This window comes from Calypte anna, chromosome 5A, assembly GCF_003957555.1.
Source record: "Calypte anna isolate BGI_N300 chromosome 5A, bCalAnn1_v1.p, whole genome shotgun sequence".
In the NCBI taxonomy this organism is placed as follows: Eukaryota; Metazoa; Chordata; class Aves; order Apodiformes; family Trochilidae; genus Calypte; species Calypte anna.
In genome coordinates, this window is record NC_044251.1 from 338,194 (window position 1) to 365,992 (window position 27,799).

General features: G+C 47.8%; 1 protein-coding gene across 3 annotated transcripts in view; it reads right to left on the bottom strand.

Moving 5' to 3' along the window:
- Positions 1-27,799, bottom strand: part of SLC8A3 (solute carrier family 8 member A3) — an 88,733-nt gene that overhangs the window by 17,981 nt on the left and 42,953 nt on the right. For 2 of the 3 annotated variants that reach the window (XM_030451957.1, XM_008502966.2), the window contains exon 2: positions 4,840-4,946. In XM_030451957.1, the coding sequence (XP_030307817.1) occupies positions 4,840-4,946 (107 nt within the window). Of the gene's footprint in view, positions 1-3,395; positions 3,500-4,839; positions 4,947-27,799 lie in introns of all 3 variants that reach the window. The other variant, XM_008502972.2, reaches the window with a different exon arrangement.

The window sequence follows — 27,799 nt, forward strand, 5'->3', positions numbered from 1 at the left end:
CATGAAGCTCCAGAACAAGTTCTGCATCCAAAAATAAACCAACCAAACTCTGCCCTAGGATGGTTTGAGAAGTAAATATCTATTCCCCCCAGTCACCAGCCCTGTGGTCAGTTCTGCCTGCCCTTCAGGGCACCACATTTCATCACTGGTTTCATCACTGCTGCCTAGCTTGTGTCCTCAAGGTGAGGTCCTGAGGGGTGAGTGTGAGCCCTTGGCAACAAGCTGTGATAGTGCAGGCATAATTGTGGCAGATGGGCTGCCTCTGCACAACCTGGATTGCAGATTGCTTTCAAACACAACTGCCAGTCATCAGAAGCACCCAAAACTGCCCTGCTCCCAGCAGGGCCAGATGAGATATTTTGAAGACGTTATCAAGACCCCTCTGAGCACATCCAGTACTCCTACAGCACTCTAGTCACCACCTCAGTGTGACAGAGCTAAGTGGGGAGTAACAATAAAATGAAGACACACTGCCAGGACCACATCTTTTGTGGTGCTGGAAACTAATGTGTGGGTAGCCAAAACCCAGAGAGACTCTTCAGCAAAAGCAGTTTGAACCTCCCAGGAGAGGCAGGACCTGTGCTTTTTTCTCACTGTGTGCCATTTATCGCCCCAAGAAAAACAAGTGAATGCTTAGCAACTGTAGTTTGGGATTTCCCACCTATCTGTGGGTGCAGGGCAACAGCAGGATTCATGCTGCAGGGCTGGGATGCAGCTGGCCTTGCAACCCACTGGGCTCTCTTCGTCATGCATGTGCTTTGCAACAAATAAACCATCTGAGTTCTGTCCCTGCAACAACACAATTACGGCAGGAAGGAGTGTGGATGTCAGTGTGAATGTCCCTCCCTGATGCCATGTGGCAGGCTGTGTGCTGCCCTGACCCTGTGCAAGCCCATGGGCATCCCAGGCTGCTCCTGCCTGCTCATGTGTGCCCTCCAAAGCTGCTGGCAACAGCATCTGCTGTCCCTCACTCACAGTGCTCTGCATGGGAAAGCCTCAGGTAGCTCCTTATCCTTCATCCCAGACACAAGGTATGCTTGTCAGAGATGCCATGGTGTGCAGCACTATAGAGCTGGGTATCTTTCCAGATGCCCTGGAATTAGGGTAGTGACTGCCACCTTGTGCCAGCAAGATTCAGAAATGTGTTTTAATCTCCCACCCCTTGGATTTTAAAACCATGGTGCTCTTGCTCTGACTTTTCTATGAGAAGGCCAACCAGAGCTCCATGTCTCCTCCTTGGCATGGTCCTTCACTTCCTCTGGGTAAGGAGGGTGTGTTGGAGGGTGCACCTTTACCACCAGCAATGGATGCAGCTGGCCTGCAGGCTCTGTGCTGCAGATCATTCCAGCTGACTCTGCTCTCCTCTCTTCCTGTTGTGAAGCAGAAGGTCCCACTGATTCCAACTGGTGCTGTAAATGCAACACCCACAGCATGGCAAACTGGCATCATAGTCCTAATAATGATGAGGCTATTTTACAATTGAGCCACCCTAGGCACTATTTGGGTTTTTTTTTAAGGAAGTGTTTTTATTTAGCAAGATGCAAAGTGGCCTATATGGGATAAAGAAATGGAAGACTTCACAAAAAATAGCCCAATCCTCACTCTGTACACTGAAGGTCACTGGTTTAGAAAAGAACACAGGGCTTGCAGAGAGCAGAGAGTGAGTAGAAACTTTGCAGTGATGCTTCAGGCTGCTGAGAGCATAAGAAGGAGAAAGCTAAAGGTAGGTGATTTTCCTCCTGTGCCTGCTGAGACAGAGGCAAGAGCCCCAAGGAAAGGAAGGGGCATTGTGGAGAGGAAACCCTACATCATGGCACTAGGGGCCACAGGCTTAATGTCCTTAATCTCTCAAGAAGAAATCTGAGTTTAATATGGCTATAGTGAGCAGGTCCCTCCACAGAAGCCAAGGCATGCTATGTACTTCTGTAATCTGACAGAGAAAAGTAAGAAAGTAGTGCCTACAAGCTGAGGCCAGACAACTTCTACCTGGAAGCTCTGCCCATATATTTACCCTGGCAAGCAATTAACTGTTGGAACATAACCCCATGGGATACGGCAGATTTGTTGTTGCTTCTGATCAAGGTTAGTTGGATTTGAGTGAAACCCAAGGACCTGTGCTCAGCACACAGTGAAATCTAATGTCCCTCATTGCCTGCAGGCTGTAGGAGACAGTCTAACAGCACAAAGCTACAAATCCTCCTTGGGGCTGCATTTTATAAAGCCAAGGATGCTTCAGTACATTGCCATGCTAATGCAAGCTGTGTCTATTCTGAATACCCTGCTGAGACCTGCCTGGGCGATCAGACCCAGACCGGCCAGAGGATGTGTAGCTGCTGTGCTGGTGAGATAAGAGACTGGAAATATTTCAGCAAGGGGAAGCTGTGCCATGCACAGACAACTGCTAGGTGTTCCCATCTTCTGCAGTAGCACATGGGAGAGGCAGTAAGCTTGTGGGCACACACGTCTGTCTCTGCTCCCTATCAAACACTCAGAAGATGGATTTCAATTTGCTTTTGTGAAGTGCTTCTGTTTAGAACATGGCCCTCCCAGGGGGGGAGGTGAGACAAAGCTGGTGAGACCAATGGCAGGACTTGCACAGAGGAGTCAAATATGGAGAGGACAAAGATAAACCTAGGCAAAGGGCAACCATGAGTGTGGGTTTAGTACCACTGTAATTCTGCTCTGCTAGGAGATCCTGACTCTCACTGCTGATGAAGCAGGACCTCAGCAGAGCTCCACACCCTCTACAAACAGGCTGTGATTGCTTGCAACACATCAAGGAGGTTTCAGAGGAATGACATGGTGAACCATTTTCAAAACAAAAGCAAAATTACATATAGCACGTCTTCCCTCTTCTCCTGTGGGCTTTTCACCATGCCTCATGGGGACCCAAGTGCACCAAGGCAATGCCACTGGCAGGCAACAACAGAGGGAAGGAAAGGGGCTTACGGGAGGAGCTGAAGGAGTGACCATGCATTGTGCCCCTCTCTTGCCTTTCATATTCCCCAAGGTCCTGGCAAAGGAGAAGGAGAGGGTAGAACAGCAAAGGTGTGCTCAGAACAAAAAAGGAAAACAGATAAGACATGGAAACCCAGCCAAAAAAAAAAGAAAAAAAAAAAGAAAAACAGCCCCCAAGGCTTAAGCATTGCACAAAAGGAGGATCAGAAGTAAGCTGGGCTCTAAAAGGGAGAGATGACACTGAAACAGGGTGAAAGCAAGAATATAGGAGGGCAGAGAGTAAAAGTCAATCCATCAACAGAGGAGAAGAAAAGAGGGAAGGGGAAGGAGCAGAAAGAGGATTGTATTTTCTGGATTAGGGGGGCTGGAGACTGGATTCAAAATTTTTGTTGTTTTTTTTTGTTTGTTTGTTTGTTTTTTCACAAAGCATCTCACACCTGATATTCCTCGCTCCATCCATTTCGGTTCACCAAGGGCAATGAAGAAATTCTCCTGCCTTTCGTATTCCTCCTCATCTACTATCTTAACCCTTACGGTCTTCCTGTAGGGACAACAAAAGAGACAACTGTGTACAGCGGGTCAGCTGGCCGAGGCGCGGTGGCAGCAGCAGCAGCAGAGGTGGCGATCTGGGATCCTGGCACGCAGCCCCATCCCCGCAGGGCGTGAGCATCCGCCTGCCTGTGGGACACGGGGCATCCATCGCAGCGGCTCCCTGGGGAGCGGGAGGGTGTTAGGAGGAGAGGTAGCTGGCCAGGAAGTGAGGAGGGAGGGAAAAGAAGGGGGTCAAACCTTGCTGATGGTTAGTGGGAGGTGACTCCTGCAACACTTTTTTTTTTGTTGTTTTTTTCTCCAGTGTCACATGGTAATGGAAAGGGCATTGGCCACCTGGAAACCACCGGGGACCACCCTGGGGTATCCATTGCATTTTAGCTGGAAGATAATTGCTTCTGCTACCCTCACAATTAATAATAAACCTGCTGGGACTACAGGCTGGGAGTTTGAGTAGAAGAGAAAGAGATGGGCATTCACATACATGTCCCCCAATGGGGTGAGGTGGGTCTCTGTCAGAAGGCTGTATCTCTGTTAGCTGCATAGGAGGCCATTAATTCTAATTTCAAGTTTTAAAACAGCACATCTTACTACTATTTCCCCTCAGCAGTGCCAGTCTCTTCTCCCTGACCTGTTTCCTCAGCAAGGACACAGCTTTCCCTGGGACCAGACACTTTGCTGGGACCTCACAGGGGAACACAATGGACTAAATCGGCTGTGAGGCTCAAATGGATATACCTTGGGCACTGGAGTGGGGCTGGCCCCTTCTACCTGCTGCCAGCCTGCCCAGCTCCCTCTAGCATCCTTGCAATGCACAGTTGCTGTGAGCCTTCAGACAAACTAAAGCAGGGCATCAGGTCCTCCTTGCCCTCATCTTGTGCTCCCAGAAATTACAGAAGCTGCTTCTCTGGCAGTCCTCAGTTCCTGTCTTTATCTAACATGGGTCTGACCAAGCCATAGCAGCAGTGCTCAGCGATGACCTCCTGAGATGCTGGATGAATTTCTGCCCAGCATCTTCCTGCTGATGCTACAGAATTTGCTTGGAGCCTCTAGTGAGGGTGGCAGAAGGTCCTTCTCAAGCTTCTGAGAAATAACAACAAGAGTGACAGCTCTCCATCCTTTTCTCTCTGCCCCCCTCTTCCCTTTTCCTCTCCCCATCCCCACCAGCATCCTCCCACTGTGAGTACCATGTGACACGGTGTGTGCGCACAGCAGTGTTTAGGGCAGAGCAGTTGGAGACAGAGAAACATCAGAGGAAGAGTAGGAGAGAAGGAGATGGAAGAGAAGAGGAAAGAAGAACGTTAATGTTAGTCTGGAGGGCCAGTACTACACCTTTCTGTAAACTCATATCCACCATGCGGGGGCTCATCAGCTCAATGATGAAATTCTTGTTTTTTTCATACTCCTCATCATCAATTACCTTGATGTGAACTGTTTTGCTGTGGATGGAAAAATAGTAAGTGTCATAAAGGGGAGAAGGGAACAGAGAAGCAACTGTGGAGGAAAGTAAAGAGTTGAATGGGGACATTAGAGAGTCAAAGTTTTCTCACCCACTGAACAAGCTCAAAATGGCCCTTGAGAAAGGTTAAAGACCCACTCCTGCATGTGACACTGTCCAGTTTTCTGCTTAACCCAAAGGCATGATGTCAGGCCACGCTGTGCAAAACAAAGTCAGCCACAAATAGCTCTGATCCCCCAGGAAACCACAGAGGGGATCAGGAGCTGCCACTCAGAAGCTCAGAGTGTAGGCAATGAAGCCTGATGACCAGCAAAGAAGCAGGTGTCCCTCACCCTGCCACCCACTGCACACTTACACACCCCTGCAAAAGCAGCCACACAAGCACACACAAATGCAGGTAACATGCAGCTGCCTCCCCCCAGCAGCACCAGCCCAACCAGACTGTGAGAGACCCTGCAGCCAGCAGCTCATGTGTTATTCCCACCAGAGGGAACCCTAGGTGATACCCTAGATGGTGCAGGTTAATCAGCTGCTGAAGGAACAGCTTCATCAGCCTGCCCTGAGAGGTGCTGGTTGCTGGAGCAGCTGTCAGGACATCCAGAATCTCTCCTTAGGTACATTTCTTACGAGTTCTTGGAGCATTTTGCAGGAAAAGAAGAGCTCACTGTGTTTTCTTTCACAGCAAGTACATGTGTTATGCAGAGGCTACAGTCCTGTGGCTTTTGCAAGCAAACAGAACAAGGGAATTATGTTGGGGGCTCTGCCAAACCTGCGACCTCCTTACAGCCAGGGCTGCACTGACTGTCATGGGCTGAAAATGTCCCCTGTGGTGCCCTCACTTTCCTGGTGGCTGCAAGGCTTTGTGTAGTCTTGCCCATGACAGAAGGGATTGGTGCTTTTATTCCAGGTTGATCTCACACCCTCTTAAATCCAATATTGTCTGCACGTGCACTGATAAGCACATACATTCCATGCCCATATAAATGCAATCACTCTAAAGGAGCACGGACTTTCTGTCTCAGGGCTCCTGGACTCCCAGTCAGTCCCCAAAACAAAGTTGGAACTACATTTTTTAAAATTAAGTCAGATCCACTTAAAAAGCATTTCTCTTATCCCAGAACAACTGCTCCTAAGAGCAACCAGGCCAGCTGCTCCTCCTGCAGGCGAATGACCCCACGGTACCACAGCTCCATACCCACAAGAGGAGTCAGGAGAAATATCCCCGAGCTTCAGATCCCTATGTGCCTCAGCAGGTAGCTCTTGGTGTCAAATAAACCCTGTATCTTTGATCCCACAGTGCTTCAGAAAATGAGCATCCTGGGGATACTGCTACTGCCAAGAGCCCTCTGAAAATCACCATTTCACAATAGGGAATAGGAGGGTTGATTAAGCATCACCACTGCAGCTTGCATTCCTACTGCTGTCACTAATGACCACAAAATTATGCAGCCCTCCTCCAATTAGACTCTCAAATCATAAGTGTGCCCACACTCTATGGAAATCCCATTTCCTGTGCTGGCCCTTGCCTTTGGCTTGTTTACAAACTCTGACTTTCAAATGATGGCATATGGGGTAGGGGGAAGACTTTGGACAACCTCTGCTATAGCAGTGCAAGAACATGCAAGAAAAAGAAAACCTTTTAATTCTTCTAAGATAAATAAGCTTTATTTTTGCCAGTGCTTTCTCTACATGTATCCCATGATAATGTTGTCAAACATTTTTCCCTTCTCTGGACCCTTTCAATCTCTCTTAATCCAACCTGAAGGATGTAGGATTTTAACTCCTATGTCTCTCATGTAAATGTTGGTGCTCAGCTAGCACCACAACAATTTTCCTGCATTTTCTTTGGAATGGTTGACTGAAGTTGGCTTTTGAAGCTGATGTTGTCTGGGCCTTTGGAACTTTGCAAAGCTTGTTCAATTTGCTGAGTAAAACCTATGGCTGATTCATAGCTCTGATCTTTTTCTTGCTCATGTACAATAAAACTGAGGGTGGGATTTTCAAATGCAGCCAGTGCTTTCTGAATGGGGGTTGCTTTTTAAAATTCTATTTATAATTACCATTGCTTATGGTTTTTCCATCTAGGACCTCCAAATTACTCAGTATTGCTTGTCAGCAAAAACCCACTGACTTTGTTTCCCAGGAGCTTGCTAAGGGATTGTGACAAAGCTCTTTGGAAGCTTTACACAATGAATATTATGCATGCACACCACTTGAATTTGCTTTCATACGGGAACTCTCTTTTCCTTCATTTCTTTCTCTTTTTTTCTTTTTTTTCTTTCTTTTTCTTCTTTTTATGAGGTAGCTCTCCCATCTCCATGAGTGGCATGTCCACAAACCAGAATGGAGTAGATATGCTCATCTGATAAGGACATGTGCCCAGCAGATGATGTCCCCAGCCCTGCAGATGACACCCCTGACCCTGCACTGTATGTATGGAAAGCTTGATTTCACATATTTTATGTGTGCAATGAATACTCAGAGATGTGGACTCAAGGAATAATGACCTGATGTACGCACCTTTGCTACCTACAGAGAGCTCTATACAGCCTACTAAGTAGTTCCACAGCAGTGAGATTTCCTTAAGTCATCTTTTTAAATGTTTTAAAAAAGAAAAAGGCAAGAAAGAGTAAGAAAACACGATGGGGGTCCATAGGGAGGATGCACAGTAAAATGCTGGCTTTCCAAATCAGATCTCCTTGGGACAGGAAACCGAGTCTGCAAACCCTCTGGTCTCTTGGACCAGCTTCACAGCACACCAGACTGTTAGTGCACACCCAAGCCTCAGGTGGCTTTTCAAAAAAGGCTGTCTGAATTTCATGACCAATCCATTAAATCACCAATTTACTCTTTTGATAGGAGCCACAGGGAGAAAAGGAGCTCTACCTGGCTCTGAAACAATAGGGGAGTGGGCAGAACATCTCAGACCAAAGCTGCAGGTACCCTGCAGAGACACAGGCAGGACCTTGCATCTCTCACCCAGTCTCAAAAGAGGAGGAGGTGCACAACCTCCTCAGCTTCACTAAGAGGTGGTGATCCTTCAGTAGGTCCATGGCACTGTGAAAGCTTTAGGAACCCAGCACAGGAGCCCAGAGGTGTGGGCTCTGTGGCATGGGGATGCTGGGACCACCCAAAGCTGGGTGGTGTGGGATGGAGGGCTCCAGCCAAACCACAGCTGCTGCCTGCTCTTGCTCTAGAGACAGAATGTTGCCAGATCCCCCCATGCAAGGAGAAAAGGAACACAACAGAAGGTTTCAGGGTCCTGCAGTGACACCAGGAGGAAGGCTCACAGACCCAGTGCCAGATAAGAGGGAGCAGTTAACCTTTCACTGGGATTCTGTGGCAGGGGGAAGAGCAGCTTCCTCACTCCTAGGCTGCTCTGCAGCCTGCAAGGATGGGGGCATAGGGCTGGGCTTGCTCCCTCGCAGGGAAGTGCCCTTCTCTTAGCTGGCCAGCTGCTCCAGTGACTGTCACCACAAAAAGGTCAGCACTGATGGAGGGTGGTTGCAGTGGCCCATCAAGCCACCCCTCCTGGCCCCCACAGCTGGTGGGGGTTGCCCTTTTCAGGACTTTGCAACTTCCCAAGCCACTGTGAGCATCCCACTCCTCTCCCAGAGCTATGAAAGCAGATGTAACTACAGCTGTGTCCTGAGCTGTCATAAATCCTCTGGAGGCCAAAACAAAGATTGCTCCCATGCAATCTTACCTCTCACCTTCAGCCACACTGAGAGCTACCCCCTTGGAAGACATGGAGAACAGAGGAGATGGATGGGGAGTGTAGCACTTCCCTGGGAAGACATTATGTTAATGTGAGAGATATGACAGGAGGACACTGAGAGACAAAGAGCACACAGGAACAGGAGGCTCTGGAACATTTTGCTGCAAGAACATCCTGATAGCTTCTTTAAATTAATGGGGGCAGAGGTGGGCACAAGAGGGGCTGGTGGTGCAGTCTCTCTGACTGGCACACTCACTACAATGGGAAGCAAGAGGTCTGAAGCTCACCTTGCTTAGCCAAGCAGCTTTCATTCCCCAGCCTCTGGATGTTCCACATGGGAAAAGGAGGGACACTTTCTAGCTGCCCCCTTTCTCCCTGACAGCTTCCTCATGGCCAAGACATGTACCTCAGACAGCTGGAAAGAGAAGAAAACAGAGGCCACCCCACAGCCTCTCCTGGTGATCCACTGCCATCATTAGATGCCACTGGGAGCTGGTAGTGAGGAGCTACTCTGCAACCCAAAAAATTCCTCTGCCCACACCAAGTCCAATCTCAACTCCCATCTGAGCATATTGATGGGAAGAGTTCTTTCATTCAGGCCTCAGTGGTGTTTTCAGCAGACTGAGCAATGCTTTCAGCTTGGGCTGTGATGCAGCTGAGAGACATCATTCCCAGGAATCACCTGGCCGTGCAGAAGACAGGATGGCTGCTCACGGTCTCCTCTTCTCTGGGGTCATTGCAAGCTGCTACCAACAGTCCTCAGAAGATGGTGTTCCAGGCTCTCCTTTCAATGTGCACTTAGAAACAAATCACTGGTTTTAAAAGTTAGGGATGGGAAAGCTCCTCTGGGGAGCAATATTAAGTATGAAATTTCCCTGAGTAAGCAACAGAGGATGAAATGAATAGACATCGATCTTCTAAAGGATGCTGTGCACATGCTATTGCTAAATTCCCTGTCTGGGAAGCATAGAGGATCATCTATAAAATAATTTTATTTGTCAACACGTCCACTTCCAACACATAAGGCAGAAACTGGATGGTTATTGGACTAATGCACTAGAAAATACTGAGTCTCTCTGTGTGGAGACTCTCATTTGCAGGAATTATTGCTGAGGAGGTTAAGAGGATAGGATACGTCTGTGTTACTTTGGAATGAGAAATAAGGCTCAGCTCTAAAACCAGTGCAGGAGATGTCACATAGTGTATACCACTGAAACATGCAGGGCTATGCAAGGGCAGGATTTACAGCCCCTTGTGGATGCTGTTAGCCAGGATGGAAAGCAGCCAGGAGGGCAAGGTAAACATCCCAGAGACAGGGAGAAGTACCTGCAGATCTCTAGTTACTCATTAACATGAATCATTAGAGCATACACCTAGAGGTCAGGACACAGCATCCTTGACACATCCTGATATACCCAAACCTTTATCTGATTTGCAAGGGGTGCAGGTCCCTGCAGTGTGAATTTCAAAGCATGTGGTGCCATTCTGAATCCACCCCAGAATCCCCACTGGGCAGGGATTTCAGCATAGATTTCAGCAACAGAAACCATGCAAGGGGTGGCAGTACCCTGAGGCAGAGACCAGGACCCCAGTCCAAAATCCTTCATGCCCCTCCATGCCCATCTCCCCTGGCCTGTGTAGGGTTCTGCTGAGGATTGCCAGGAGCTCAGAGGCTGTTGGTGGTACAGTTTGGTCATGTCACACCAGGTCTCCCTAAGGGATAAAGAAGGAAATGCTGACATAGAAAGGTGGTTTCTTTTTGTGTATTGCCCATGTAATCTTGGTTAATTAGTAAACTGGTTCACGTTTCAATTAGAACTGTTGAAAATGCTTTAGTAGCTAACACATGATAATTAAAGGGACATAGTCGAGAATAAACCCATGGTTTTTAAAGTCCTCACTTGCATCAAGAAACTTCAAAGAGTTACCAATAAAAGACTTTCAGGTATAGTGGTGAAAAAAGATTACAAAAAGAAAAAATAAATGACTAATTCTTGCCTTTCCTTCATCCTGGACTGCAAATGTAGAGGGGTCACGCTGTGCTTGTGCTCAGCTTCACTTTCCAATATGTGTTTGTTTCCTGCCACAGCAGCCCAGCCCTCACCTCCCACTGCTACACAGCCTTGCAAGGGGACATGAAATGCTGTCAGCTCCACAGGGCAGTGTTTCACACCTGCTTTGTACCAGTGCCAACAACTGTACCAGAAATCAGAGCTGCAGGCAGGTGAGTCCACTAAGCACTGTCACACCTTACAGAAGAACCTTTAAGTAAGCTGTGTGCTATTCAGGGCAACTCGAGGGATGTGGTATATCCACACGTGTCAGCTACAGGAGCCAGCACCAAAGCTAGTAAATGGCAAATGTCTCACACTCAGCTTGGAAGCCCTGAAGAACTGGAAAAGGCCTGGTAGAGAAGCACAAAACAGTGCTCAGGGACCTCCCTTAACGCAGTCAGCCCTGCCAGACAAGCAGGTTGTGAAAGCATTTTGCATTTCTGTTTGTTTGAACATCATAAAGTTTTTTACTACACAGAATTCTTTCAGGAAAGATGACACAATTTTTTAAAGAAGTTCTGCAAAGAGTGGAAAGCCAGAGTTTGTTAAACCCTCTCTCAGCTAAGTCTATGCTGAGCTGAATTTAAGTTGGGCTGTGCAAGCATAATAGTTCAGCTCCACAGGTTTTTTTTAATTTATTGAATAAAGGTTTTTTGGTTTTTGGTTGGCTTTTTTTCCAGGTTCAGATATAATCTTTAAGTTCTTCTTTAAAAAAAAAAAACACAAAACCAACAAACATACCTAGGCTGATCTGTGCATCACCTCCCAGACTGTGGGCTCTGAATGGTGAAGCTCTGTGTACAGACACAGGGGGCCCTTGCCTGGCCTCCTGCAGGTCAGCTTTTTCTTACTGACCCTCCAAGACTTGATGCTTCAGGGCCAGGGGAGAGCAAACAAAGTCTTGACAGCATGTGGAGCTACTTTGTGAGGTCTGTACAATAAGCACTTGTCTTGTACAAGTAATAATTCATCCTGGCAGCCCATGAAACCACACAGTTGTGGTGGGTATCAACCTGGTGTAGGTGCAAAGCAGTGCCAGGGCCCTGGCATGGACATTTCTCTGCTCCCTATTTTGGGCAGGTTCCCAAGGAGAACAGCTTCACTGAATAGGTGCTGTGTGCTTTTTCTCTCAGAAACAAATTTTTAAAGGAGCAAAACCTCAGCCACAACCTCACTGTGGTGACACAGTGCAAAATTTAGGAATAAAAGTAGAGGGTGGAGAAAGAAGGAAGATACTTTATTCCTTACTAAAAGCCTTTGAATTTTTCTGCTTCCAGTTTAGTCTAATGCATCACAACAAAACCTATGATGTCAAAACCCACCATGGATGTTGACAGCCAGATGAAGTACTGGAGATACTCTAGATGCATCTAGTACTGGATGCTTGCTTTAGAGAATGGTTCAAAAATCTGCCAAGAGTATAGGAATGGGAGTGGCCAGGACAGGAGATGGTAGTCTGGTTTACTTTGAAGCCCCTGGAGATGCTGTGAGCAGACATGGACCTGGCATTCAGCTGGAAGGAAGCCCTGCCTCACCACAGCAATCCCAAATCCCACCCACAAGACACTCATCACTGGCTGCTCTTAGCAGCTAGCCCAGTGTTTCAAGATGTCTCCCCTGGTTTTAGACTTTTCACTGAAGGCATGGAGATTTGGAAGCTATATTTAGATGTCTTCCCTATGCTTCAGCAACAGGGTTGCCATGGAGATACTGGCGAGATCGAGAAGGTGGGAACCAAGGGGGAGAGGAAGTTGAGGAATGAGCAGTACCAGATCCAAAACAATCCTCAGCAGCCTGGGAAGGCTTTAAACTCCTCACAGGGCAAAAAGTTGCTGAAGCTTGTTAACCAAAATGAGCCCCTGGACACTGCCTGGGTGGTGTGGCCCTGCCATGCATTTCTCAGTCCTTTGTTACAGCAGGTTTGAAGAGATCCAAGTGGCTGGCCTTCAGGTACTGCTTCTTTGGGAGAAGGTGACCCCATCCACCTGAGCTTGGTGCCCCAGGGAATGCAGTTAGCACTGATCACTGCCTCAGCTCATCACTTTCTTGAGTGCTGATAACCACCTGCACACTCAGGTCATCCCCCCCTGGACACCCAGAGAATAATCACCCATGTCCTCCTCTTCACCCATAGCTCTGGAGGGCTGCATGCTACACACTGCTGGCTGTAGCTCGGCTGAGCTCCATGCTGCTTCTTTGATCTCTGTTCAAAATTCAGTTTTCTGAACTCCCAGTGGATTTGCAAAAAGCTGTTGCTGTAGAGTGCCCACACTTAAACCTGTGTTGCCACATTGCATCCCAGCAGGGACACACAAGCTGCCACTGCCTGAGTGCCAGAAGGGGCCCTCTGGGAGCTCCATTCAAGCCCTGCTGCTGCCCTGCTGTTTCCCAAATGCAACTCTGTATTCTGCCAGCTCCTGGCAGTGCTGGGGTGGCTTTGTCCCTAACAGGGAGCTGCAGCTGGGGGCAGAGCTGCCCAAGGCTCCCCAGCAGTGCAGGCACAATGAGGATGAGTCACCTAGCACAGGAGGGGAGGCTGATGTCCACAGAGACATCAGCTTGCTGATCCTACCACAAGAGAAGCTGTGGTGGGAGCGAAGGTGGCCACTGCCAGGAGAGATGAGACCCTTGATCTCCTCCATCACACATCAATATCAGATGCTGGCACAGCCCAGATGTGCAGCTGTCATCAGGGATTTGCACCTACTGCCCACAACACTGCTAGCATGGATCAAGGACATCAATACCAAGATGAGGGGTGGCCATCTCCAAGGCTTGCTGTCCTACACTTACTGCACTTGCAATGAAATTTGGCCTTCCAAGAAATGTCAGAATAGTTTCCCCAGTCCTCAGCATGAGAGCAGGTGTATCTTACTTCCCAGATGGGTGCTTAACCCTCCTTCCTGGCTCCTGCATGTGGCAGCTTGCCCTGACTTCAGTGCCCAAAGCACATCCAAACTGGTGGGGAGCAATGCAGACATTCCCATTGCAAAGCACTCCAGAAATCAGCCTGGTGAGTCCCTCTTTCCCCTTCCTTGACCTGCTCTTCCTACACACACCCTGATGGTGCTTTCAGCTCAGCAGGGCTGTGTTCAGCCATTGGAGCTGTGCTTCATTCAACGGAGCAGCAAGGCAGCAACCTGGAGGAAATTAATGAGCTGCAAACGATGCTGTGCAGCTGCCAGCCCCAAACGAGCCCAGTCTGAGAGCTGCAAATACAGTTATTACGTATGAACAAAAGGAGCTGGCTCTGGTCACAGGCTGCTTGTGACCAAGATAAGGGACAGCACACTGAATTGACACAGCAACATCAAAGTTGGATATCCAGCCGTTTACAGCCAAGATACTTCATCTTTATCCAAGGCCCTTTGCATTTGACCAGGCTTACTGTTCTTGTCTGTGGCACTGAAAATAGGCTAAAGGATATTCAGTTCCACCATTTCATTTATTTGGGACTGTTTTCATTCTGTTTCTCACCTATTAAAACACACTGAAGAAACCCAACAGGTAAGCTTCCAGACACCAATGCCTTGGGAAGGCATGTCCCAAGAAGGAGGCCAGGCCTGCTGGGCTTGTGTTTCCAAAATCTCTGGACTATAAATGAGACACCTCTTTATTCAAAAACTCAACAAAAATAATGTAATCAGTGAGCTTTGCAGCAAAGGAGGATGTTTCAAAAGGGTTAAATGCAGCAGAAGGGCAGCCTTCAGCCCTTGCTTGATTTTGCAGATGACCCCATTTCCACTCAGAGGAGCTGCTGGATGCACTGCTGGATGCACTGCTGGATGCCCTCCTGCAAGCCCACAGCTGGTCCCATTTCAGGACAGCCTGGGGCAGCCAGAGATGGGATGGTACAAGTGGTGCACACTGGTGTGACCACATCAAACAGACCACAGCCTGCACAGCCCTCATTCAGCCAAGCAGGTCTTTAATCAACATAGTCCTCTATCATCTTACTGCTATTATTTCCACTCTAACACTTAGTCCCATCTCAGCCTTCACATGGTATCTAACTTTGCGGGAAGCGCTTTTGGCAAAGGCTGCCAACCAGTCTACATCAGAGGCAACTTGAACTCCTCCTGGAGTCTCCTCCTGCCCTCTCAGCCTCGTGGCAGGAGTTAGTACCAAGATCCTCCACCCAGTCAAAGATCTAGCTCTCATCCCAACAAGCTCCTCAAGTCTTGTTCACCCTCTTGCTAAATCCTTCTATTCCAACTCCCTCAACACCTTGAATGTTCTGTCTTCTTCCTTCCAATTTCTGATGGCATCACTGAACAAGTGTTTGACTTGACCTGTCCTGGTATAACCCAGTCATACTCCTGATACTCCTTAGTGTAAAATCTTTAAAATTCCCATGGAATGAAGTGCAAGTGCTTCTCACCATCCAGTCAGAACCACAACCTGATGATGAAAAATAACCATTTTCCCAGCTCTGGTCTTCCACCCAGCTTGGTGGCAAGTACAGTACTCTTTACTCTAGCACCAACAACGATGTCTCCAGGGGGTTGGTAACATGACACAATTGCTCTGAAGGTTAAAACCTCATGCAGACCTCTCTAAAAAGTCCTTTGTGGTTTCAGATGAGGGGATGTTTGCTGAGCTCCCTCCTTTGCCCTCCTAGCCCTCTCACCTTACCTAACTCCCTCGCTCCACCAAAAGTCTTCTCCATTATGAGACCTAGGCAACTTTTTAAGACTCGAAATCCCAAGACCAAGAGCAAAAGGTGAACTGGATTTCTGTTGATCTGATTTTTGATATTTTTTTTTTTCTGAAAGGATGTCCCAGCCCAGCTCTCTGCCCAGCAAGAACATAATTGGGTTGCAACACCACTGGTGCCTGAGCATCACTCTCTCCCTGCTCCAGCCTCTGCTTTCTTCCAGCTCGCTTCACATGTGCCCTGCAGCAAGTGTCAGTGCTCTTAGAAGGAAACTGCTATACTCTGTGGAGACTGTCAGGAGCAGGAGCCTTCTGCTCTGTCTGTTTACCAGGATGTCTATGTTTATCAGTGGCTTATCCTCTTTTTCAGATGCTGTCCCTAGCTCTGCTCCCTGCCATAACAGTAGTTGTTCTCCCCTCCTCCTGCATCCTTAGCCACCCCAGGAAGGCACTGGAATAACATCTCTGCTGAGAAATAAACTCTCTCTACATGCTAAATGCCCCCTAAACTGGTGCTGATGGCCCACAGACTGGGTCTGAGCATGCACTTCGTTGGTCTGAGGTCCTCCCCTGGCTTCTCACCCATTGTTAGATTGCTCTTATCTTTGCTCTCCAGCAGAGCTGAAGCAGAAAGGGTACCAAAGACTTTCTTGGCTTCACAGACAGCAATCAACTGGAGCTGCCAGGAATGAAACACGTAATCAAGAGCCCCCTGCCCTCATCTCTCCCTAGGCACTCTCTGGCCTCCTACTGCTGGGGAACCCTCACCCCTGGGGCTGCTGCTGGAGCAGAGCAGCCCTGGGCCCAAGCTGGAGCAGCTGCCTATTCAATATACTTATTGATGACCTGGATGAGGGAATAGAGGGTACTATCAGCAAGTTTGCTGATGACACAGAAATGGGAGGAGTGGTTGACATCCCAGAAGGCTGTGCTGCCATTCAGAGGAACCCAGACAGACTGGAGAGTTGGGCAGGGAGAAATCTAGTGTATTACAACAAGGACAAGTGAAAACTCTTGCATCTGGGAAAGAACAATGCCAGGTACCAGTACAGATTGGGGAATGAGCTGTTGGAGAACAGCATAGGAGAAAGGGAGCTGGGGGTGCTGGTGGATGGAAGGATGATATGAGCCAACAATGTGCCCTTGTGGCCAAGAAGGCCAATGGCATCCTGGGGTGCATCAGAAGAGGGGAGGTTAGTAGGTTGAAAGAGGTTCTCCTTCCCCTCTACTTTACCCTGGTGAGGCCACATCTGGAATATTGTGTCCAGTTCTGGGCCCCTCAGTTCCAGAGGGACAGGGAACTGCTTGAAAGAGCAGCGCAGAGCAACCAAGATGATGGAGTGGAACATCTCCCTGATGAGGAAAGGCTGAGGGAGCTGGGTCTCTGCAGCTTGGAGAAGAGGAGAATGAGGGTGACCTCATCAGTGTTTATAAATATGTAAGGGGTGAGTACCAGGAGGATGGAGTAAAGCTTTTCTCAGCAGTGACCAATGATAGGACAAGGGGCAGTGGTTATAAACCAGAGCATAGGTGGTTCTGTATAAATAAAGGAAGAATTTTTTCACTCTGAGGTTGACAGAGCACAGGCTGCCCAGTGATGTTGTGGAATCTCCTTCCCTGGAGACACTCAAAACCCACCTGGACATGTTCCTTTGTGACCTGCTCTAGGTGACCCTGCTCTGGCAGGAGGGGAGTTGATGATCTTTTGAGGTCCTGTCCAACCCCTAACTTTCTATGATTCCCTGATTTCTGTCACACACCCCATTTTCAGCAGCACTGCCACTGCACAGGGACTGTGAGAGCACAAGGAGTGTCCCAGGGCTGCCAGGTCCCTGCTTCTCAGGTGCCTGCCTCGGTTGATGGGAGCCAAGCAGGCAGCTCACCAGTTTGGATCTCTGAATTCCAGGAAAGCCAGAGGAAGATATTTTTAGGGATTTTTAGGGATTTCTGAAGCCCACCGTGACTCAAGCTGTGCAAGACTCAAAATCATGACACCAGACTAGGAAAAATGAGACCTCCGGGGCAAAGTACCACTTTCCCTACTCTCACAGAATGACTGAGGGTGAGTAGAACATCCTACAATTGTAGAGAGCCTGTGAATGTCTGCAAACTGCAGACTTTTTATGGTCCTAATGTTGAGAAGGGTTTGCAGGGCCAGACTCCAAGCTGAAAATACCTCCCCATGGAGGAGTTAAAGGTGGTCTACAGCAGAGATAGCCTGCAGTTGCAAAGCTGTTTTTGCCAGGCACACTCACCTACAGAGAACCAGATGACATCCCATTTCCAGCAAATTAGAAATAATCCTTGGGGGGGGTGTTAATATTTTTTTTTTTAATTTTTATTTAAATGTTTATTTACCAGTTGGTGCCTCCCACAGAGACAGATATTTGGAGATCTGTGACTGTGGAAAAAAGAAGGGAAAAAAGCTTCTAATGATACTGCCAGCTCTTTAAAAAGCAATGATAGTAACAGTCCCTACTAGCCCTTGGAGCTTCACATACAACTCTGCTCTGACAGAGTGTGACTGTACAGGATGACAGCATTTGGCTCTATTTTAATTTTAGCCCAACTGCTCCAGATCAAATTTTCACAGCCTCCAAAGAAAGAGACAGCATTTATTAGACAAGAGTTATTAGTTTTACAGCTGAACTGGACTCTTTCCTTCTCATGCCTCAGCACAAATAACAACAGTTATGGAAGCTAAATGAGGCTCTCCTGGCCATCTGTGAGACCCACCAAAGACTGACAGATTGCCCAGGTTTAATTCAGGATAAAATCTGGTTTATGGAGCATTTAGCACTGCTGAGATTCAGTGCTGAGAGAGAGAGTAAGCCGAGCCCCATGTTTTGAGACAAGAAATCCTGATAATGCTGAGACTCTAAAACCTTCTTTTTTTCTTCCACCACCAGCAAAACTCGTTTGAATTGACCAAAGGTAAACATGTCAGATATTTTTTTTGGGGGGGTCGTTTATTTGTCTTTTACACTAAGTGCAGGTTTCAACTCCTTCAGTGCCTTGAACTCCCCACTCAGGGAGATGGGCTCAAATTCACCCCTTCAAAAAATGGAACATTTGCAAGACTGCACCCAAGACTGGATTCACCATAAGCATCTACAACACCACCCAGCTCCATTTCCTTCCTTTAGAAGGGGAGGGGATGCACTTATACACGGCATCACTTTCCAAAAAAATATTAATGGCCAGAAGTGCAGCACTGCATTTCAGCTGAGCTCAGAGGAGCTTCTTCCCACCCCTCTAAGTGTTAAGGTTTTGCTCAAGTCAACAGAGATTTGTTTTCTTTAGTCTAATATAAAGAGCCCCTCATTCTTTGGAGCCCCTGGTGCCCAACAGTGCTAAGCCACCTCCCAAAGGTTTGCTTCGTCATGAACACATGGGACGTATCTTTTGGCAGGTGGTGGTTCCCAGCAAGCCTCCAACAAGGGGAAATGTAAGGCACATCCTAGTCCCATCCTGCTCCCCTTACGCAACCACTGCTGGCTAAAAATACATCTGCATCCCCTGCAGCCCCAGCCCTGGCAAGATAGAGATTTAAGGGCGCTTCCATGGCAACAGACTTCACTTCAGCAGGGACAGGGATGCAGGGGACAGGGATGCTTGGGGGGAGAGGTGCTCCTTAATCAGGGGAGAGCTGCACTGTTAAAACCTTGTGGGGGAGGGACTCGAGGTTTGTTTTTTTTTTTCCCTTGCTGGTATGAACAAAACTGAAAAAAAAATAAGCATCCAGTTCAGTTAGCTGCAGCCAAAGAGGCAAGCTGTGTAGTATTTCTAGCAGAAAAACCTGGACCTATTTCTGTCATGCGGATAAATATTTACTAGTCAGCCTTAATTAAACTCAGTCACCCACAAGCAGAAATGTTACAAGAGGTATAAATCAAGGAGGATGTTTCTGTCTACCAATACTATAGACATTTCTTTCAGTGAAAACAGGCTCCTGCCAGAGCTCACAAAATACAGTGGCTGATACAGAGCCAGGAGACCTGAGGGCAGCTAAAGTCAGGGAGGAGATGGCATTGGTTGGTGTTTCATGGACAGTGTCCTTTGTGCCAGTGCAGGTTGGGAAGAAAGCACCCAAACAGGAAAATAATACACAGCTGGTGAAAAAATTGGGATAGAAGGAAGCTGTAAGCCTAGTTTGCAAAGAAAAAGAAACCTCAGACTATTCCCTCCTGTCCTCCATACTGATCCTCCTACACTGTATGTGAGAGTAAAGAGACATGCCAGCCAAAATCCTGCTTTGATGTGCATGGCTCCATGTATTAGATCAGCAGGGGCTGCCCTGTGGCTGACAGGTGGTTAGGGATCCATGGATTGTTTCTGTGAAATGTGGAAAGTACCTCAGAAAAGCTAGCCCCTTACTAGTTGGCTAGATCTACTATTCAGAGGGTGAGAGCTATGCTGGAAAATGCTCCCCTCCCTAGAGACTCAGCCACTCTCATAGCCTCAGGCCATCACAGTTTGCAACAACAGAAATAGCTAGTTAACTTTTTACTTAAAAATAAGAAAGCAATCAAAGCCAGCATCTTCATTAGCTTCTGGAAACACATCAGCTCTCCACCACAGCTCTGGCTTCAGACAACCAAAGACATAACTTAAAAAAATTTGCTGCAACAATATGGTCTGCCATGACTGCACCACATCTGGAGCTCCAGACAAAGGGAAGGCAGCACACAGAGATAGTTTGCCCTAGAATTACCCACCTTGCTACAAAAGGTCATAGAACCTGGTGGAAAAAAACACTAACATATAGGAAATATCAAGAAATGGAACTTAACAATAATAGGCCAGACCCTTAATGTTCTTGAGCATCTGTTCAATCCTCACCAGGACTTAGGAGAACCTGCCTGAGAACAGCTCCTGTAAAAACTGACCTCAGCCTCACAGCAAGGGTGAAACAGGACATGCAAAGGTGATACTGGTCCCTCTAAAAGGGCAGACCCCAGGAAAGTCCACCAAGGAACTATGTAAGTCAACTGAGAAGTGTAGCAAGACAAACCTCTTTTAGGGAACGGCGCTCCAAGGTCCAACCAGGTGTTCCAGCAGAGACTCACGAGCAATGCTCCAAGCCTATGGCTCTCAGAGTTGACCAGCCCGGATCGGTGCTGTTGTTCCCAGAGCGACTGACCTCTCTGCTGGCTAGCTCGGGACTGAGCTCTGCCTGTGTCTAAGACCTCACCTTTTATTGGCCCCCTGGTCCTGCTCATGCGCAGTGGGTCCCACCCTAATCAGGCACAGGTGGGCTTGACACAAGCTCATGCTCACTCCCTGGCAATTAGTGGCACCTGGTTGCCTCATTTCACTACAGAGAAGCTCCCAGCACAGTCAAAGCCTCTGTCCTGGAGAACAAGAGTGGAGAAGATGCCCCAGAGCACCCCCAAAGCACCACCTCTCCAGCCAGCCCTTCTCCAGCCTTTCTGCTGAGCACTGTCATTCCCAGACAGACTGGAATTCTTGCTTTACTATATATACAAAAATAAGAGAACGCCTTTTTTGGCCTAAAAAAAACCTCACAGATTCTGTATGTGGGTTGTTTTCACACCTCACAGTGAGGCTCATATCTCTGGCAGGTTTCCACCTAGCCAGGCAGCTCTGCCACCTGGCCTCAGACATCCCCCATGCTTTTTTGTGTTCTCTCCCTTTCCAGGACTTTTCTCTAGGGATGCTCTTCACAGGACAGTCTTTCTGCATGCTGGCTTCATTTTCCTTCTCTTCCCACCCTTTCCTGACTCTGCTCCCAGCAGTTCCTGCACAAGGCTTTCTGGATTCCCCGGAGGACCACTGCAGGAGAAGCCAGGAGCACAGAGGCAGGTAGGGAGCTGTCTGTAAAGAGGAATGAAGCTGTCAAGACTGGTCAGGCTTGGCCTTGTCTTGTCTCTCTGCTGGCAGAAGGGTGTCCCACAGCACGACACCGACACAGGAACACATGGCACATAACTCAAACGAAGGCTGGGGTCGGCTCTGCTCCTCACTCCACTCAGGAGCCCTGCTGTGTCCCCAGCTCTCACAAACCACAAAGTGAGCAGATATGTCAAGAAGGATAAAACCTAGCCATGCACCCTTGGACTTCTGCCTGTCATCAATTATAAAGCTTGCTGGCAAGACTTACAGGCTTGCTGTGCATAGGAAAGCCACAGCCATTTCAAGCAATCTGGTCTCTTACAGGACCCTTAACATCCTGATATCTCGCACACGTTCGTGCCTGCTCCACTCTTGGAGCATGCCCATGAAACAGGAAAGACAGGAAGAAGTCAGGCAGAAGCTGTGGTTCCCACCCACAGCACCCAGGGGGAAACACATAGCTCCTTCTCCATGCAAGGAGAAGATCCTCCCTTTGGCAAGGGTTCCTGTAGATGGCAGCTAGGGATGGAAATTCATGCCTGAACATTATCAGAGTCTGATGCCTCCAACCAGATTGTCCACTGAGTGGCTGAAACTCCCACAAAGCAGAACTGTGCATAATTCCTCTTACCTGCACCAGGAATGAACCCCTCTGAGCAGGCCACCCTTGGCTCCTGGACAGAAACTCAGAGAAGGCAGGACCACCAGAATCAGAGTTGAACTTATTGAACAGGCACAACTTTAAACCTACCAGCTGAGAACCAGGTAGCCTGCTTCTTGTCTAGGGCCCAGAGAGAGTGCACAAAGCTGGGCCCATGGCTTAGAGAACGTGCTATGATTCTGAACCACTTGCAGATGCATCTGTACTACTTCACTGCTCTTCAAACACCAGTAATGTGTGGGCAAGGAGGAGTAAAATCTTGTGTTGCATTTGATTTGATTTTCAAGAGCTTGTAAGATAAGACTGCAACCAAAGATAGAAATAAGGGGGGTTTGGTTTGGGTTTTTCATTGGGGTTTTTTTGTTGTTATTGTTATTTTATCTTATGAATGGGCACACAATCTGGTATCCTGGCTGCAAAGGGAAGTCTGTAGTAAGGTACACCCTCTTTATAGGCTGCTGTTGCACTTGGATCAGGCAACAGGAGAGGAAAGAATGATAATAAAATCATGGCACTTGATTGAGGGTTTTTTTTTGTTTGGTTTGTTTTGTTTGTTTTGTTTTTTAATATTCTGGATTTCAGAGAACAAGCTACAGATTAGGCTTCTGTTAGAGAATGGTTAACAGGCAGCTCTGGTCTGCATCTCACATATAAGTGATTCTCTCATCTGAGTCTTGATCATCTCTGGAGAACCGCCTGCCAGAAGTACCAAAGGTGACAGATTTGTAGTGTATGTCCTGGATAAAAGCCTTTCTTCTTCATAAGGTAGCTAAGAGACAATACCTAAACTGTGCCTCATTTTATTACCCAAAATAAAAATAACTACAGGCAGAAGAGCCCTGTTAGCTATTGTTTTATGAAAGGGAAGGAAGTCTAACCTCTGCAATGGAAGAGGAGAGAACATCAGACAAAGGCTAAAGCAGAATAGCAGAATACCTATAAGGCTGAGTGAGAAACAGGATTTGGTCTATGCAGATATCTGACTCTCACCATGGTCTCTCACCTCAGCCAGATAAGGGACTAAGAGGAAGGTTTGCTTTTGTCCTTTTGGGTTTTAGTTTTCAGTCTGGCTGCTCAGGTTAAACAGTGCACTATATATCTAAACTAAAAAGTAAAATCATTAGCTTGGAGCTTTAGAGATGACACCCCTGAGGGGTTCTACCAGATCCCATATTACTGCTAGGATGTCACACTCACTTCCCACCCCATGTTAGAAACCCACCCACTACTTTAATGTCATTTTCTGAAAAAGCTGAGCATGAACTCCTGAAAGTGTCTCTGTCTCCTGGAAGTGTCCCTCCCATTGTGAAGATCAATGGGAGGGAAAAAATTAAAAAATCCCTTATAAATGTAGTGAAGCTATGTCCACTCCTGCACACACCCAAGGAGCCACGGTCCCTAGGAGTAACTTCTGTTTGCCACAGGGTGGACCTGCGGTCTCTTTTCTCTTAAGCCCTGACACAACAGGCTGCAAGACTGAGCTTCTTGCTCTGTCTGGTATCTTCTCATTTGGCTCTAATCCCCTCCAATAGATATGCAATATTTCAAATGCTCTTGCAGAGATGAGGCTCTTCTGAAGACCTGACATTTTTATGGTTCTGGCAAGCTATCCATTTCTATTTAATTTAGTTCTTGACACAGGAAAATATACGTACTGAGATTTACATATGGGTAGTATTTTCAAGCTTGCCAATATTTTCAAGCTTGCATCCTGAGGGCTGCATCTGTACTGAAATCACTGCTGTAACCATGGGTGGTGTCCAGCTCCTCATGTTGGCTCTCACCAGCAAGGCCATAGCCACAGCAGCCCACAGCTCTTCACAGGCCATCTAGCAGCTACCTGCAGATAACTGGCTGCGTTGCTTTCTAAACAGCTGTAACTGCTTTAAAACTCTCAGGTCTCCTTCTGCAAGCTGTAGTCACAGAACAGACACATCCAGTGTTAAAGGCTTAAACAGAGATTTTACCCTTTCTGCACCCCACCAGCACCTTCCTCCCCCCCCCAGGGTGCTGCATACACACAGCTCCCCCCTCCCTCTTCACATGTATAATCTTGTTACCTCTGCTTGGGAATTCTTATTGTAGCTCTTCCAGACTTGAGTACTAGAGCACACAAATAAATCCCCTGCCAGCTCTGGAGTGAGAGTCACCTTGATGTCAGGACCTAGGTGGTGCCCATGCCATCAGGGCTGTCTCTGTTATCACTGCTGAGGGGATGGGAGGGCTGGACCAGGCAGCACTCCATCTCTCCTCAGCTGGCACCAGTCAGGGCAGCCCTCACTTGCTCCCACCTGGGGCTAAGGGATGAAAATCAGCCTGCAGGGAAGTGGTGGGAGGTGCTCAACCTCTCCTCACTCCATAGGGCTGTGCTTGAATTCTTAGTGGGTGCTCTCTGGGTTGGTATTTTCATTTCCTAGGTAGATATAAAAATGTTTTTTCACAGAGCTCTATTGTGGTCCCAAGTGCAGAGCTCTGTGGCAACAGGTGGGGGTTTGCTTTCCTTGCTACCAGCACTGCAATGAAAAGGGATACAATAAAAGGGAGAAAGAAGGTTCAGGAGGCTTGTGGCTACATGGAAGAAGGGTACAGAAAGAATTTCCTAGGAAAAGTGCTAGATTTGCTTTGGGAAAAACAAGGAAATAAAGCTCAAAGCTGTGAAAAGAGAGGGCTGATCAGCACACTGCCTTCTTCACCTGTCCTGTCCCCCAGCAGCCCAGATGTAATCCTGAAACCCTGCCAGTGAGATTCAGTTCTGCTCCTCTTCCATGGTTCCTGGTCAGCATGCTCCAGGCAGCTGCTTTGTGTGGGATACTGGGCACTGCTATGCCTGAGTACCAGCAACTACTCTGCTTTGCTTTGTGACCTTCACTGGGGATAACAGCAAAGTGGAGGGTGACTGACTGATGAAAATGTATTTCTTTCTCACACACTGAATGTTTTTACTATGGGATGGGTGACTGTACTGAATGAGACTGAAACTATACCTGGGAAGAAACAGACACATGCTGGAAAGCAGCTTGGAAGAAGACCTGGGAGTCCTGGTGTTCACAGATTTGACTGTGAGCCAGTCATGTGCCCATGGTAGTAAAGAAGGCAAATGATATTTGGTGCTGAATTAGGAGATGCTTTGCCAGCAGGCTGAAGGAGGTGATCCTTCAGATACTCAGAAGCCATCTGAACAGCAAGGTCCAGGGCAACTGGTTCTTGTTGGCCCTACTTGAGCAATGGGATTGGACCAAATGACCTTTGGAGATCCCTTTTGGCTACTCTGTGATTCTCTGAAACCTGTGAATAAGCAGGAAGCCAAGATGTCAAGTGCTCTAGAAATGATCAGTATGAGATTCCTCCCTCCAAAGCCATATCCATTCCCCAAAGAGCACAACAAACCAGAAGTGACCCAGCAGCGATGGCTTCTGGAACTATTACGGTATATGGTATTCTGGAATACCATATATACCATATATATAAGGTATTCTGGATATACTGTGAGAAAACTAATACAAGCAGAGTATGTGCAAGCTGACTCTGTGCTGGGGACTCAAGCAATGGCCCGTAAGACTTGAGCTGATGACAGCAATGATGTCTCTGGCTGCAAGCTTGGTTGCACTGGCTTGCATGTGTGTAGCCAGCACTCCCTCCTTCAGTTCTGAAAATGCTTACTATCCCACTGGATAAACACAGGAAATGGTCTCCCTGCAGCTGCCTGATTCAGTGGCATGTCTACAGGGGAAAGGATTGGTGACCACTGTTCTGAGATGGATTAAACCACTGGCTGGACTTCCACAAGTGGATGAAGGGAAATGACTGCCTTTCCCTCTGCTCTGAGAGGAAAATACAACCTCCTCAATGTGAGGATTGAAAATTGTTTTAAAGTCAAACACTGTACTCATGGGATCTTGAACTAGAAGGTGAATGCAGTAAAAAGATGTTAAATATTAAGTGACTAAAAGAACAAGAAGGCTATGTGACTAAAAATCCATATGGCAGATAGTGGCTCTTAGACTATGGGCTGTGGGGCACTGGTGGCCGGCAAAGGATCCCTACATGGTCACCAAACTGGCTGCTGTTGTATGGCAAAGCATCTGTCACTTTTAAAATAATGACCTTCCCTCCTCTTTGTACTCCTGTCCAAGACTCATAGTTTCACAAGCCTATTTTTGACCAGCTGGGCTAAAAAAGATCCTGGCTGTCTGTACCAGCCTCTTTTGCTGTTCCTTTTGTCTGGGTTGAAATGTGTTAAGGGAGCCACAGAAATGCCAGGCACAAAAAATGCCAGGCAGGGGACTACCAACCTGGCAAAGTCTGTAAAGAAAGTAAGCAAACAGCACAAGCATTGTGTTGGGCAGGGTGCTCTAACCAGGCAGCTCCTCACTGCACAGACTAGCACCTAATACTTCTCCTGTGATGTTCCTTTTTAAATAATTAGCCCTGGCTTTGTATTTGCTTCAGGGAGTGAAGAGGGTCAAGAAGTGAGAGCCTAGAAGAGGAAGACGACAGGGAAGTTAAAAATGTCAAGGGGATCAGCTCAAGGAAATCCCCAGTGTCCACCCTGGTGGATGATTCTGAAAAGCAAAAGAGGAATTCCCAAACGCCCTCCACTTTCAGCTTCACTTTGAAGAGCTCCCTTACATTGTTGTCTTGAATTGAGGCACCTCTGATAGAAAAACCTGACCTGAAATCTTGAAAGAACAAGGTATCTTAGATTTCCTTAGCTTCAGGTCCAGCAAATCCACAGAAAATCCTTCATCTATTCAGGGTCTGTGGTCTTTGAATGCCTTCTAGCCCTTCCTTAGCAACAAGACTGATGCTTGTTGTGTGTGCTGTGTTATCACTCCCATCCTCTCCGCAGGCTCTGGATGCAACACAGAGTTTTTGTCTTGGTAGGGTTGAGTGGTTTGCTTTTTCCAAGGCACTCCTTGCTCTGTGGTCCTGTCAGCTGCAGCAAGCTGCAGGAAGGTTCCCTGCATTTAGAGATGGAGGTGGCAATGTCCGGAGATGTCCCTTGATCCTCTCCCCGCTGCTTGGCATAGGCTGTGCCTACCAGAGTAAATGTCACATCTCCTTGGCATTCACAGCCCAAGCCTGAGGACAACTAACCACAAGCATGGCAGTAACACATTATTGATTCTGAGCAGGGGATTGGAGTGGGAGATTGCTGGAAGAGAGGACACATATGCCTCGCAAAGCGGAGGATGTTCCAGGGCGCTGTGCCAAACACCTCACGAGCCGAAGCATGGACAGAAAGTGGGTTGATCTCAGCTGGAGCATTCACACAGGGCAGCTCAGCACTAATTAACTCTCGAATCTCTTTCCTGATGCACAGTTTTAAATCAGGCATCTGAATGAAGTCAGGGCTGTGAAGAAGGGGACATTTCTGTAGGCAGGTTTGCTTCTTTCTTCTCCACGTGAGCAAGCAGAAATCCCAGCTACTTTGCTTTGCTGACCAGAGGCATTAGGTGACCTTATCTCTCAACCAATCTTTGCAGTGGTTCTGTCTCCCTCCCCCTCCATGCTGGGGATGGCAGAGCAGTGCCTCTGGCATGCTCAGTGAGTCAGCAGCCCTGCAATTGGTATCATGGAAATACTCCTGCTCCCACAGCTTCTCTGCTTTGCAGCTAAGATGGGGCACCCCAGCTTTGACAGCAAAAAAAAAAGCACCTTATGAGGAGGCAGGTCCTCTAATGCAGCCAGTCCCATCAGAATTACTCTGTCTGGGCCAAGGGACCATTGTAGAGAGCTCACACCAGCTGCAGGCAGGCTGCTGGGTTTCCTCTGCAGCTGCCAGAGAGATGAGCCACCTTTCCCTCTGCTTGCAGGGCCTGCAGCTCTCTCCAGGCAATGGAGGGATGGTCACAAAATATTCATGGAAGCTGGAATCAGTCAGTGAA